The following is a 12,534-nucleotide window of genomic DNA, read 5'->3' as shown; positions in this document are numbered from 1 at the left end:
AAAGTTCCTCTCCCTCCCAGCCTCTCCGGGAGCCCACTCTGGCACAGCAAGCGGGTGTCGCTCCTCAGTGGGGTTGACCGCAAGCCGCCCCTTTTCACGCTCTCTCATTGGCTTTCACCTGCCAAAGGGACGGCTGCTACGGGCCCCTCGGCCCGTCAATCAGGGCCGCCGGGCTCCGCCCCGCCCCTCCCGGGGGTTTATAACGGGAATTCCCATGGCCCGCGCTCTGGCGTCCAACCTGCTGCCGCCGCGGCCCGGCCGAGCCGAGCGAGCGAGCGCTGCGCGCAGGGCACACGCTCGCGCTTCAGCTCCCCTCCCGGGCGGTTCATGACCGCGCGCTCTGAGCGCAGCCCCGCCAGCCCCGCCGCCCCGCCGCCCCCGCCGCCCCGCCGCCCCGCCGCCGCGAGGGCCCCCGAGGGAAGGAAGGCAGGAAGGCAGGCGCGGCCGTGCGCCCCGCGGAGCCCGCGCCCCCCGCCCGCAGCCGGCTGCCCGGCCCGGCTGGCACCATGCTGCCCGCGCGCTGCGCCCGTCTGCTCACGCCCCACTTGCTGCTCGTGTTGGTGCAGCTGTCCCCGGCTCGCGGCCACCGCACCACGGGCCCCAGGGTAAGTGCGCCCCCGGCCGCGCGCCCACCTGCGGAGGGAGACTGAGGTCCCCGGCCCACGACCCTCGGGGCTGGGGGAGGGGGAAGGAGGTATCGCCCCCGCCCCCCCCCCCCCCACCTACCACCTAGTCATCGCGGGCTTCTGGGCGAAGTTGCTGAAATAAAAATTTCTCCCGTTCTCCCCCACCCCCATCCTTTCTTGCAGCGCCGACTCTGCCTCCCGCCTCCCTCCGAACTGTCACTGGTGGGTTTTCTTTCCCGGTCTCTTCTCCCAGGGCATTTTGCTCCGAGCGGGTGCCTCCTGCGTCCGAAAGAGGCTCGCTCTCCGCTCCAGTCGGCTGCCCTGTGGTCTCACGCTGCGCCCGGTCCGGGTCCCAGAGCGCTGGCGTTCTTGGCAGGCGGCGGGGGGGGGGGGGGGGGCAGCTCTGACTGCAGAGTTTTAGGTTACCCGAGAGCCACACAAGGACCTTGTGTTGTTGTTGTTTTAAAAAGCGATCGCTGCTCGTAAAACCCACAGCAGATAATTTTAATGTTCCCTCCTGCTGGGCACAGCCCGGGAGGAGGGGTGGAGGCGCGGGGGGGGGGGGGGGGCGGCGGCTGTGGAGAGGAGCCGCGCAGTGTTCGAGTCTCTTCCCCTGGCTGCGAGGCTGGGAGGTTGAACTACTTGTTGAACCTTGGTCTGATTGGAGTCTCTGAACGATACGAAACGTGCCAATTCTGTGCACAGGACAGGCTGCCCAGGGCATTGTAGAATCTCCTGGAACTGACCGCATTGTGTTCATTTCTGGCCTCGATTATTGCCCCCCTCTCCCCCCAGTTGGTCTAATGATGGATTCCGTTGCCTTAAAAAATGTACTATTAAACCCGGCGGCTCATTTGATCAAACTTAATCCAGGCGATCTCTGGCCAAAAAGCAGTGTATGTCAGGGCGGTCTCTCGGGATAGCCGCTTGCCTCCACGGGTAGCCTGAGTGTCCGTGTGCAAGTAGCCGGGATCTTTGTGAAAATAAGGTTGGCTCCTTGACCAGCGCGTGCTTTCCTGGATATCTCCGGGCCTAGCCCCCTTCCCACCTGTTCAGATTGCAGGTTCTTTATTCGTAACTCTTGCTGTATGAGAATCATCTTTATAGCTGTCGTGTGTGGAGGAAAAAAAGCCTTGCAAAGGTTGACAAGCTTTAATGACTGCCCAGATGCTGGCTTGCTGAGGTGGGGAGCCCAGCTATCACTGTGAGATCAGATTTGCAGCCACTTAGGAAAGAAAAGTGTTTGTCCCCGTGTTGGGCCGGCCCTTGCTTTTATGACCAGATGTGCAACAGCAGCAGTTAAGGTGCGGCAGATTAGATCCAGGGCGTGTCATAAATCCTCGACAGCAGGCATTCCCGAAGCTGGGGCAAGTAAGGGCTCCGGGAGGGACTTTTATGGATGCAGATGAGGATGCCTTTTAAATGAAGCTGCTTGGTTTGATATTAGGGCTCGCAGCTCTTAAACTCCGAGGTCAGGAGAGCCACAGCGTTCCCTCCAATAATTAGGAACAGTCAAGACAGAGACGCAGAGCAGAGCGCCCCGACTGAAATCTGGATGCCCGCCCACATGAGAGGCCCGGAGACAAATGGTGGGGGGCTGGTTTGCTGCTGGGCATGTCTAGCATCTCAAGCCATATGGCTTTCCTTCTAGAACTGCCTTCTGAAATTGGAGGAAGCAACTTTTAGGGGAAAGCTAGGGACTTCAGGGGAAAATAGGGACATTGGTTAGGTTTCCCTCCAGCTTCTTTAGTTTAAGAATTTGATAGGCATGATGAAACAAAGCAAGAACTGTAAATAGGCTTATGTGTATCCCAGCTGCATTCTCTGTCTCTTTCTCTTTCTCTCTCTCTCTCTCTCTCTCTCTCTCTCTCTCTGTCACACACACACACACACACACACACACACACACACACACACACACGTTTAGAAAGTACCAAGGGGAAGCTGTTGTTTTGATCGTGTGGTTACTTGGGTTCATTTATGGACAACAATAAGAGCTGTCATTTAGGAACGCTGGGGCTGGCACCTTCCATGATGGCTTACGCTTGTAAGAACAAGAAGGTGAGTCTTTTTAGTGCCCTTTTTGCAAGTGAGTCTCGGGGAAGCTCAATGGCTGGCTTGAAACACTCGTGGTGCATATGTAGTTCTGGAAACCAAATCCCAGTTTTTTATGGATTTACAGGTGGCGTGCTTTCCCTGCCACGGAGCAGCTGCAGGGAGTGCTCAGGGAGTGCTCAGGGAGTGCTCTCCTGCTCGTGGTGCCCTTCCTGTTAGAGGAGGAGATGGCTCAGTGAGACAACACTGAGCCCAGAGGCAGCAGGGGAGTCTGTAAGAACATGCTGATAGCATTTCTTGGTGTCCGAATCGCTAAAGGGTGATGTCTTTGAGTTTCAACCTAGCCCCAAAGTCGCCAGCTCCCCTCTGTGGCTTCTCGGTGGCCTGAGAGGTGTGGCTCTGGTTGCTAGTGGCAGTATCACAGGAGGAGCAGAAACATCTGGCTTGTTGCAGTATTCCCTTGGGCACCCCTGGGTCTCTTCTGTTAATCTTTTGAGTGACAGAGGCTTAAGGATTGGCATCTTTTCCAGCTGGCTTTCTAGGAAACCGAGAGCATGCCCTTTGGGTTTAACTTTATCTGGCTCACTAATTGAGCTCCCTCGAGGCCTAGACCCCAATCCTTGTTCCCTTATGTGCTTCCTGCCTTCATAAAATTCCTGACATTTGTTTGACTCTGGAAACCGACAGCTATCAAGTATCAGATTGGAGGCTATTATGTAGGAAGCACCTGATTTTTTGGTCTCTGACTTCTGAGCAGCCCCTTGGCTACCTGGGACGCTGGTCAGGATCCTTTTAATTACCAAGGAGGCAGCCATTTCTTTAATCCTGTACAATTTACTGAAAATGTTTCAGGGCAGGATGGGATGGGGGAGGGGCTCTCCCAGGCTGAGAGAGTTTGGCTGATGGTCAGGCCAAGTCAACTGCCTGTCTTTGTCTAAGCCTCTGTCTGCCCTGGAAGACCAGGAGCTGGGTGAGGGCGGGAACTGGGCCCATCTTCTCTGCCGGTGCATCCCCAGAGCTCAGCACAGGGCCAAGTGCCTGGTGGGGATGGACTCTGGTGGTGTTGATGGAAAAAACAAATACATTCAGATAGTGCATGTTTAACAGCATTCTACGGGTTCCACTTTCTTAGCGCTTAGCATGACTGGAGGCAGGAAGTAGATTTAAGAAGTTTGAAAATAGGAAAAAAAAATGGGAAGGTCAAGAAGCCTGAGCAAGGAATTTGATTTCTTAGTTGTTTTACGTATATTATTTGTTCTCTCTGCCCTCGCTGGCTTGTTTTGACCTTCAAAACCTGACTCCTGCGCGACTCTTCAGGCACTTTACCGTAGACCGCCTTTTGGTGAGAATCGGTCACTCTTACCTTCGACCGACTCCTGTATCTGGTTCACTTGGGTGAACCAACTTTTGCCTTGCTCTCATTGAAACCTGAAATTGGTTACTTCACAAATCATTTCCCCCCATTTGTAGGCTTTTGTGCTTTGTTTAAAAATTAGTAAGTGTGGTGGATATGGGAGGTTTGGGGGAGGAGAGACTGAGCAAACAAACTTGGATGGGGGACAGGCTTTGGCTGCACCCTCATTCTCTTTTCTATCTTCCATTTGCCAAATGTGAAGCAGCTTCTAGACCATTCCCTTCCATTTGACTAGTCTGTCTCGGTGTCTGGACCGGGTGGGTCCTTGTGTCTGTGTAGACACCCTTCTTATTACTTGTGTGCCTGACAGGAACCTTTCTTTCCCACGTGGAGGATTTATCCAAGATGCTACTCATGTGGTAGGCAAAGAACACGACAGAAACATTTTGATAGAGCTGACATGGGAAATTTAAAGAAATCAAATTGAGAAGGACAGGAAGAGGAAATAATCATCTTAGAAACTATAGGAAATGTTATCAAGTGGAAAGCACTTTGATATTATCTCATTATCTCCCAGGGTTGAAATTCCCATTTCTTAGGGCCCAGCAATTCCACTCCTAGGTACATATGCCCAAGAGAAACTCGTGTCCAGAAGGGGACATTTTTAACCTTCTTCATAACGCTATAAGCCTGGAAAAAGCCCAGATGCCCATGAGTTGGAGGACAGATGAACTGATGCCCACACACAGTGGAGAATTACGCTAAGGCAAAACAAATGAGCAACAGTGATGTACAAAACTATGGACGAACCTTGGGAATATGACATGAAAGTAAAATATACCAAAAGATGGAACATGTTATGTTTCGTAAGCTCAAAAAGAGCTAAAATTCAAGGGAAAAAAATCTCTTAGAATACTTAGAGCTACAATACTGCTCTATGAAAAGAAAAGCAAGGCAATGCTGGACATGGGGCTCCGGGTGAAGTTAGGGGGAGCAAGGGGTTGGAAACCGTATGGCTGGGGAAACCACACAGTGAGTGTAAGTTAGTGTCAGTAGGCTACCTTTAGGGGGAGGGAAGGATGGGTTTGAAGGAATTTGTCCATTAGTAAAGAGGAGTGGCTGATTAAATGAAAGATGAAAGTGGTCCCTGTGTAGACCAGTGCTGAGTGTCATGAACCAAACTTTATGATTCATTCAATTCTTGGCACCTGTGATCAGACAAACAAACAAAAAGTTCCCAGACTAGGAACTCCTATCTTGCCTCCTTCTGTTCCACCGCACCCCCCCCCCCCCGCCCCATCACTCCAGATGTGCATGGCCCTACCTAAAATACCACACTGGGGAGTGATTATTGGCTTTCGTTTCAATTTTTGGCCGGTTAGACCCAGAGCAGGCCCAGGCCCTGGCATCAACATCTCCATCAGCTGGCCAAAGGGCTCATTTGTAAGGCTGAGTCGGCAGTGGGCAGTCTTCCCTCTCCCTTGCTCAGGGGGGTCACCCCTGTACATCTTGAGTCCTTAGCCCCGCAGAGGAGAAAATTCACTAGCTGATGCTTCGGTCAGAAGCCTTACTTGCCAGTGGAGGGCTAGGGAGGCGTGTTTCTGGTTTGATGCCTGTCTGCATTCTGGCCTCCTCCCTCACCCCCCTGGCAGAGGCTGGGGGAGGGGGGGCATGGCCCTGCTTAGCAGGTACAGGGCACCCTTTCTCTCCCGACCACATAGAGATCTATTGTTTAAGCAGCCAAGTTCCTGGCATTGCTGGCGGGGTGGGGGGGGGGGTGGTGGTTGTTGGAGGGGAGGGAATGTCTGTGTGGAGTCTCCCTCCTTCCTCGTTTGTCACTGCGAGGCTGTTTGGGAGAGGACAAGGGTTGAGTTGCGGATGAGAAATCGATCAGAGCTGCTTGCGAGGCCTGCCAAACAGGGTTAGCATTGTACATACATGCTCTGCACGCATCCAGAGTCGCTGAGGGGATAGGAAAATCGGATCTCCAAGAACACTCCCAACAGCCCCATAAAGACCCCAAAGCAACATAGGTCATTATGGCAATTAATTGGATTTCCCTTTGCATCTGACATCATTCTAAACTCAATTGCTAGATCACAAAATAATCTTACCTTTGGCAGAAATCTAAGCTTGTTAGGTGTGGAGCCCTGCGTACTTTCCAGATGTAGATTTCAGCCTCCTTTTTTTGGGAACCAGAATGGGGCAGCCTCTGCGGAACAGGAAAGGCCCCTGGGGTGGGGGTGGGGGGGGGTGGGGGGGAAGCTGGAGCTTCGGTACAGCCCCTCCCCTGATTGGGGAGGACAGTACTGAATGAGGTTGGGGGGGTTGGGCAGGCAATGTGTCAGGTGCTTTGTAACCTGACAAATACACCACACATGTGAGTGGCTCTGTCCCTCCTCCTTAAAAACCATTTCACAGGGCAGCGTGGATCTGATTCAGAAAAGGGCTGAATGTTCTTTTTTTTTTTTTTTTTCAAGTATTGACAGTGGAGAAAAACTGGACCTACTTCCCAGAATAGTTTATTTTTAGGACCAGATAAGGATCTGTAGGACAGTGCTGGGAGTTTTAAGTAGGTTTGTGGATGTTTATTGTGTATCTGTTCTTGAAGAAGTCTGCAGAGCTTCTGGGGAGAGGGCACAAAATAAGATAGTAAGTCGAGGGGTGAGGTGGAGAGTGTTGTGGCAGCCCACGAATCGTTCCCTCAAGGGGACAGTGCCACTGACCAGCTCGGACACAAGGACTTCCCACTGTCAGCAGCCCTGCCCAGTAGACCTTTTTGCCAGGATGGTAATGTTCTGTATCCACACTGTCCAATATTAGACACATGTGGCTGTTGAAGTTTTAAAATTTTTTTTTTTAATGTTTATTTATTTTTGAGACAGAGAGACAGAGCATGAATGGGGGAGGGACAGAGAGAGAGGGAGACACAGAATCGGAAGCAGGCTCCAGGCTCTGGGCTGTCAGCACAGAGCCCGACGCGGGGCTCGGACTCACGGACTGCAAGATCGTGACCTGAGCTGAAGTAGGACGCTTAACCGACTGAGCCACCCAGGCGCCCCCGTTGAAGTTTTAAATGTGGTTAGCACAACTGAGGAACTGAACTTTTAATTAACTTGGTATCAGTTAATTTAAATTTTAATGTTCCTAGCCACAGATGGCTAGTGGCTATCCCGCAGGAAGCGTATCGGTCTCTAGCCATCGTGCCCAGCCTCGCGTCCTGCTGGATACTACCACGTGTCCCAAAGTGCGGCCTCACCGAGCTCCATTGCATTTCCTAACCTTTCCTTTCCTTCCCATCTCTGTCTGTCAAAATTCTGCCTGTCATTTGAAAGGCTCAAAGGGCTCCACACAGCCCTCCCAGGCTGGCCCCAAGCAGAGTTCTGTATGCACCCTGCACTTTGCTTTCCCCAGGGGCAGTGCGTGTCCCCATCTGCCTTGTGTTGCAGCCGGCCACATGCAGGAAGGTGGTGCGGCAGCCTCAGGGTGGGCTTTGAAGGTAGACAGACCCAAGTTTGACTCTGGCTCTGCCACTGTGATCCCGAGTTAGTAATTTAACTTCCTGGGTCCTCAGTTTCCTGATTTGTCCTGTGGAGGCCATAGCATCTATGTCCAAGGGGGGCAGGGAGGATGCTTAGTGGGATGTCACAAATACCACAGACGTTGGCTTAAGTAACACTCATTTCTGGAGCTCGGAAGTCTGACGTGGGCCTCAATGGGCTAAAAAAGCAGCAGAGCTGAGTTCTTTCTGGAGGCTGTAGGGGAGAGAATTCATTTTATTGCCTTTTCCAGCTTCTGGAAAGTGCCTGCATTCCTTGGCTCATAGCCCCTTCTATCTTCAAATCCAGCAATAGATGACCCAAGTCTTTTCCATGCTTCCATTTCTCTGGTTGTGACTCTTCTGCTTCCCTCCTCCCCACCCAAGGACTCTTACAATTGATTGCACTGGGTCCCTGGTGCAATCCAGAGTCCAGATGTTCTCCTTATCTTAAGGTTAGCTGATTAGCAATCTTGATTGCTCTTTGCCATGTAACATACCATTATTAAGCCTAGGACATGGGCATCTTTGGGGGGCCATTTTTCTGCTTACCACATTCATTAAGGGTCAAATATAGTTCCTGGCTTACACAAGGTGCTTGATAAACAGGGTCCCATTACAACGATCCACGTGTATTTGTTTCTTTCCTTTTAGAGTGGGAGTCTCTTAATGGTGGAGTTGTTTAATTTTCTTTATAGACTCCATCCTGCCCAAGAACATGTGCTTGGCAAATGTTCATTGAATAGTAGAATTTTCAATAAATGTAGATTGTTTCTTTCCCCGAAAAGATATATTGAACAGTAGAAAAAGTAAACTGCAAATCAGAATATTTGATCCTGTTTGTGCAAAAAAAAAAAAAAAAAAGTTGGTTTGTGTATAAAAAAATCACATAAGGGGTGCCTGGGTGGCTCAGTCGGTTAAGCGTCCAACTTCAGCTCAGGTCACTATCTCGCGGTCCATGAGTTCGAGCCCCTTGTTGGGCTCTGGGCTGATGGCTCAGAGCCTGGAGCCTGCTTCAGATTCTGTGTCTCCCTCTCTCTCTGCCCCTCCCCCATTCATGCTCTGTCTCTCTCTGTCTCAAAAATAAATAAATGTTAAAAAAAAAAATTAAAAAAAAATCACATAGATTGTAAGTCATGTGGCTAACGGTGACCATCATAGAGATGTTACATTTCTATGAGATGTGTTTTAGGAATTATTTAACTAGTTTTGTTTATAATGAGCATTTTTTAATCTTAGAGGACAATAATAAAGATGAAAACATGCGTGATTTTAAAAAAGTTCCAAACCTGTCTCAATGCAGCCCAAATCCCCTTGGATTCAGTATACATCTGACAGTCAGTCTGTGCTCATTTGGGGCTGATTTTCAGGTTTCGTAACTACTAAGACCAGGCCTCCTATTCATTTTCAGCAGACTTTGAACTCAATCTGCTTTAAAGGAGAGTTTCCAATTAACCTTAGCAGGACATAGGTATAAAATGTACTTATTGCTGCTGGTGGGAATATAAATTTGCACGATCACTTCGCAGCACTGACCTTTTAATTTTACTCTAATATATGCCCTAGAGAAATGTGCTTAAACATATGCCAAGACCCATGTGTAAGAACGTTCATAGCAGCATTGTTTGGCAACAATAAAAAAATTGGAAACCAGCTAAATGCCCTTCAACAGGAGACTAGAATTATGGTATATACAAGGGGTAGAATACTACACAGTACCAAAAATGGCTGATCTATACTCATTATTGTGGATTGATTTCATCATCAAAATGTTGAGTGAAAAAAGGCAAAATGTACAAAAACACATACATTATGCTATTTATATAAAGGACAAAGCATGCAAAAATGATACATTGTTTAGGAGTGCATGCCTATGTAAAAAACGCATGAGAAAATTAAGGGCAATGATAACTTTGAAGCTCAGGTTAGTGATTACTTAGGTGTGAGGCCAGGAGGGTGAGTGACACATTGGAGGGGACATGGAAGGCTCCTGTTGAATTGGTAATGTTTTCCTTTTTTAAAATTTTTTTTATTTATTTTTTAAAATCTTTATTTTGAAAGAGAGAGAGAGAGAGAGCACCAGAGTGCGAGTGGGGGAGGAACAGAGAGAGAGGGAGACACAGAATCCGAAGCAGGCTCCAAGCTCTGAGCTGTCAGCCCAGAGCCCAACGCAGGGCTCAAACTCACGAACCCATGAGTTCATGGCCTGAGCGGAAGTTGGATGTTTAACCGGCTGAGCCACCCAGGTGCCCCAGTGTTTTCCATTTTTAAAGTAGGAGGGAAGTACATGGGTTTTTAAATTCTGTTTTGTATGCATTACATGATACATAATAACGTTTTCCAGAAAAGATAAAAATGTATTTGGATACATCACAACAAAGTTTTAAGAGCAAATAATAAAAGTGATGCTTCTCTAAGGGGTCCTCTGTTCCAGGGTGCTGATCACACTTTTCCTTTCCCCTGAAGAACATGTTCAGGGACATTGAACCAAGCATACAGCCTCCCCTGCCTCCTTGTGTTGCTGGCCACCTCCCTCCTGCCCTCCCGGGGCCCTGAGGCCACGCCTCCCCACAGCCCAGGGCCTGGTGCCTGTGTGGTTCCTTCTCCCTGCTGGTGCTTCCTGCTGTTCTGCCTGTTGTCCTTGCTGTCCCCGGATGATTGGAAATGAGGTTGATCATTTTCTCAAATTTACTGGTCATTAGCTTAGGGCTGCCAGAGTTGACAAATAAAAATACTAATATAGGATTACCTAAATTGTAAATTGCATAAATTTGAATAATGGAATTGAATAATATAATGTAAAATAATATAAATTACAGAAATTTGCATTCAGATAAATAACAAATAATGTTTTAGTGTAAGTATGGCCCAAATAAAAACTTATTATTTACCTGGAATTGTTTGTTTTTAAATGTTTATTTATTTTGAAAGAGAGAGAGAGAGCATACACATGTGTGCACAAGGGGCAGAGAGAGAGGGAGAAAGAGAAAGGGAGAGAGAGAAAGAGAGAGAGAGAGAATTCCAAGCAAGCTCTATGCCAACACCACAGAACCTGATGTGGGACTTGAACTCACAAACCATGAGATGGTGACCTGAGCCGAAACCAAGAGTCAGATGCTTAACCGACTAAGCCACCCAGGTGCCCCTGGAATTGTTTGTCGTTCATCTGAAATTCAAATTTAATTGGGTATCTTGCATTGTATCTGGCAATCCTACATTAACTTCTTTTCTTTTGGGAATCATCTGTCCAGATCTTTTGCTCATTTTAAAAACAACAGTGGTAATTTTTTTCCCTGCCTCACTGGCTGACTTGGAAGAGATTTTTTGTTTGTTTGTTTTTTAATTCTAAGGATATTAATCTGTTTTTCTGTCAAGTCTGGCAAATGCATTGTGGTAAGACTGTGGTTTCAATCTACTAAATTTTACATCTTTATGGTTTCTATCATCTTTGGGATCAGGATGAGAAAGGTCTTCCCCTGCTAAGATTGTAGAAATTAAGGTGAATAAGTTTCTAAAGATTCACAAGCAGTGTGAAATCCATCACACTGGTCATCGATTTAATATTTGATAGGGCTTTATATAGTATTTTCTGTGAACTAAACTTCTTTATGTAACCCTATGGAAAGAGCACTCGTATTTCAGAAATTCCCTATAATATTTGGAAAGAAGATGTGTCACCTGAAAGTATTTTATCCAAGGTAATTACTTGGGGAATTTTATATAAAAAGTGTTACTTTGGGTAAGCAGACTATCCTGGAAAAGAGAGCAGGGTTTTGGCAAAGAATTTGGACTCTCTTTCATCTTTGGATTTGTTCCATTCATTTAAAAAGACTTTTCCTTATTATGAAGACTTTCAAATATACACAAAGAGGAGAGAGTAGTATAACGAATCCCATACATAGAATGTACACACGGATTCAATAACGCACGACTCCTGGCCAATCTCGTTTCTTCCACCCATCCCCCCAGGCTCCTGTTCAGATTATTTTGCAAGTCCAGACATTATATTTTTATCATCTGTAAATATTTTCAAATCTATCTGTAAAAGACAAAGATGTTAAAAGAAACCTACCCACAGTACCGTATCACAACCAAAGAATACTAATTGCTTAGTACAGGTATTTCCCATATTTGGACAGTGGGCATTCGGCCACTTTGCTTTTTTGAAAGACTTGCAGTGGTACCGGTTTTTGCTAACCGACAGAAATCCCAGGGGGATTTTTGTCCTCACAAAAAGAAGGCAAAAAGCAAAAGTAGCGTTTAGCGTTTGTTTTGCAGCCAACCCTTCTAGAGGCAGGGTGCAGCTCCTTCCCCGGGAACCACACTCAGCATCTCGGCATCAAGCCACCAGAGCTTTGAACTCTGTCTGTGAGCATCTTGCTTTATCTCAGTTTATTCTGTGCATCCGTTAGCACGATGTGTCCTAAGGTATCAGAAAAGCCTGAGAGGTTATTTTTTGGGTCTGGGAATGCTGAAGAACTTTTCCACATAAATTACTAGTAATTGCTTCTTCACTTTTTGCCTTTTCTGTTTATGAGATGTTTCATAGGAAGGCTCTACTTTGAGATAGCAGGGGAAACCTGTATAATATAATCCAATCAACATTGAAATCTCCCTGATTATCTCTTAGATATGGTTTTGTATTTGTTTGCATCAAGATCCAAAGAAGGTCCACATATTGGTTAATCCGTATCTTAAATCTCTTTTAATCTGTGAGTTTCCCTCTGTCTCCTTTTAATTTGTAATTTAGTTTTGAATCAATAGGTTGTTCTAGGGTTTTCTATACTAGATTTTATTGACTGCATTCCCATAGTGTTGTGTAACGTGTTCCTCTATCCCTTATATTTCTTGTCCTGTGATAGGTAGATCTAGAGACTTGATCAGATACAGATTTGATATATTTTTTGGCAAGTATACTTCATAGGAGTTGGTGTGCACTTCCATCAGGAGGCATATAAACA

General features: G+C 47.5%; 1 protein-coding gene across 1 annotated transcript in view; it reads left to right on the top strand.

Moving 5' to 3' along the window:
- Positions 1 to 506: 506 nt before the first annotated feature.
- Positions 507 to 12,534, top strand: part of SMOC1 (SPARC related modular calcium binding 1) — a 156,045-nt gene continuing 144,017 nt past the window's right edge. The window contains 1 exon segment of the mRNA XM_047079746.1: positions 507 to 605. Within this exon segment, the coding sequence (XP_046935702.1) occupies positions 507 to 605 (99 nt within the window).

This window comes from Lynx rufus, unplaced genomic scaffold, assembly GCF_022079265.1.
Source record: "Lynx rufus isolate CCGP_SWC_20201006 ecotype Redwood Valley unplaced genomic scaffold, mLynRuf1.p SCAF_17, whole genome shotgun sequence".
In the NCBI taxonomy this organism is placed as follows: domain Eukaryota; kingdom Metazoa; phylum Chordata; class Mammalia; order Carnivora; family Felidae; genus Lynx; species Lynx rufus.
This window is presented reverse-complemented; position numbering and strand designations above follow the sequence as displayed.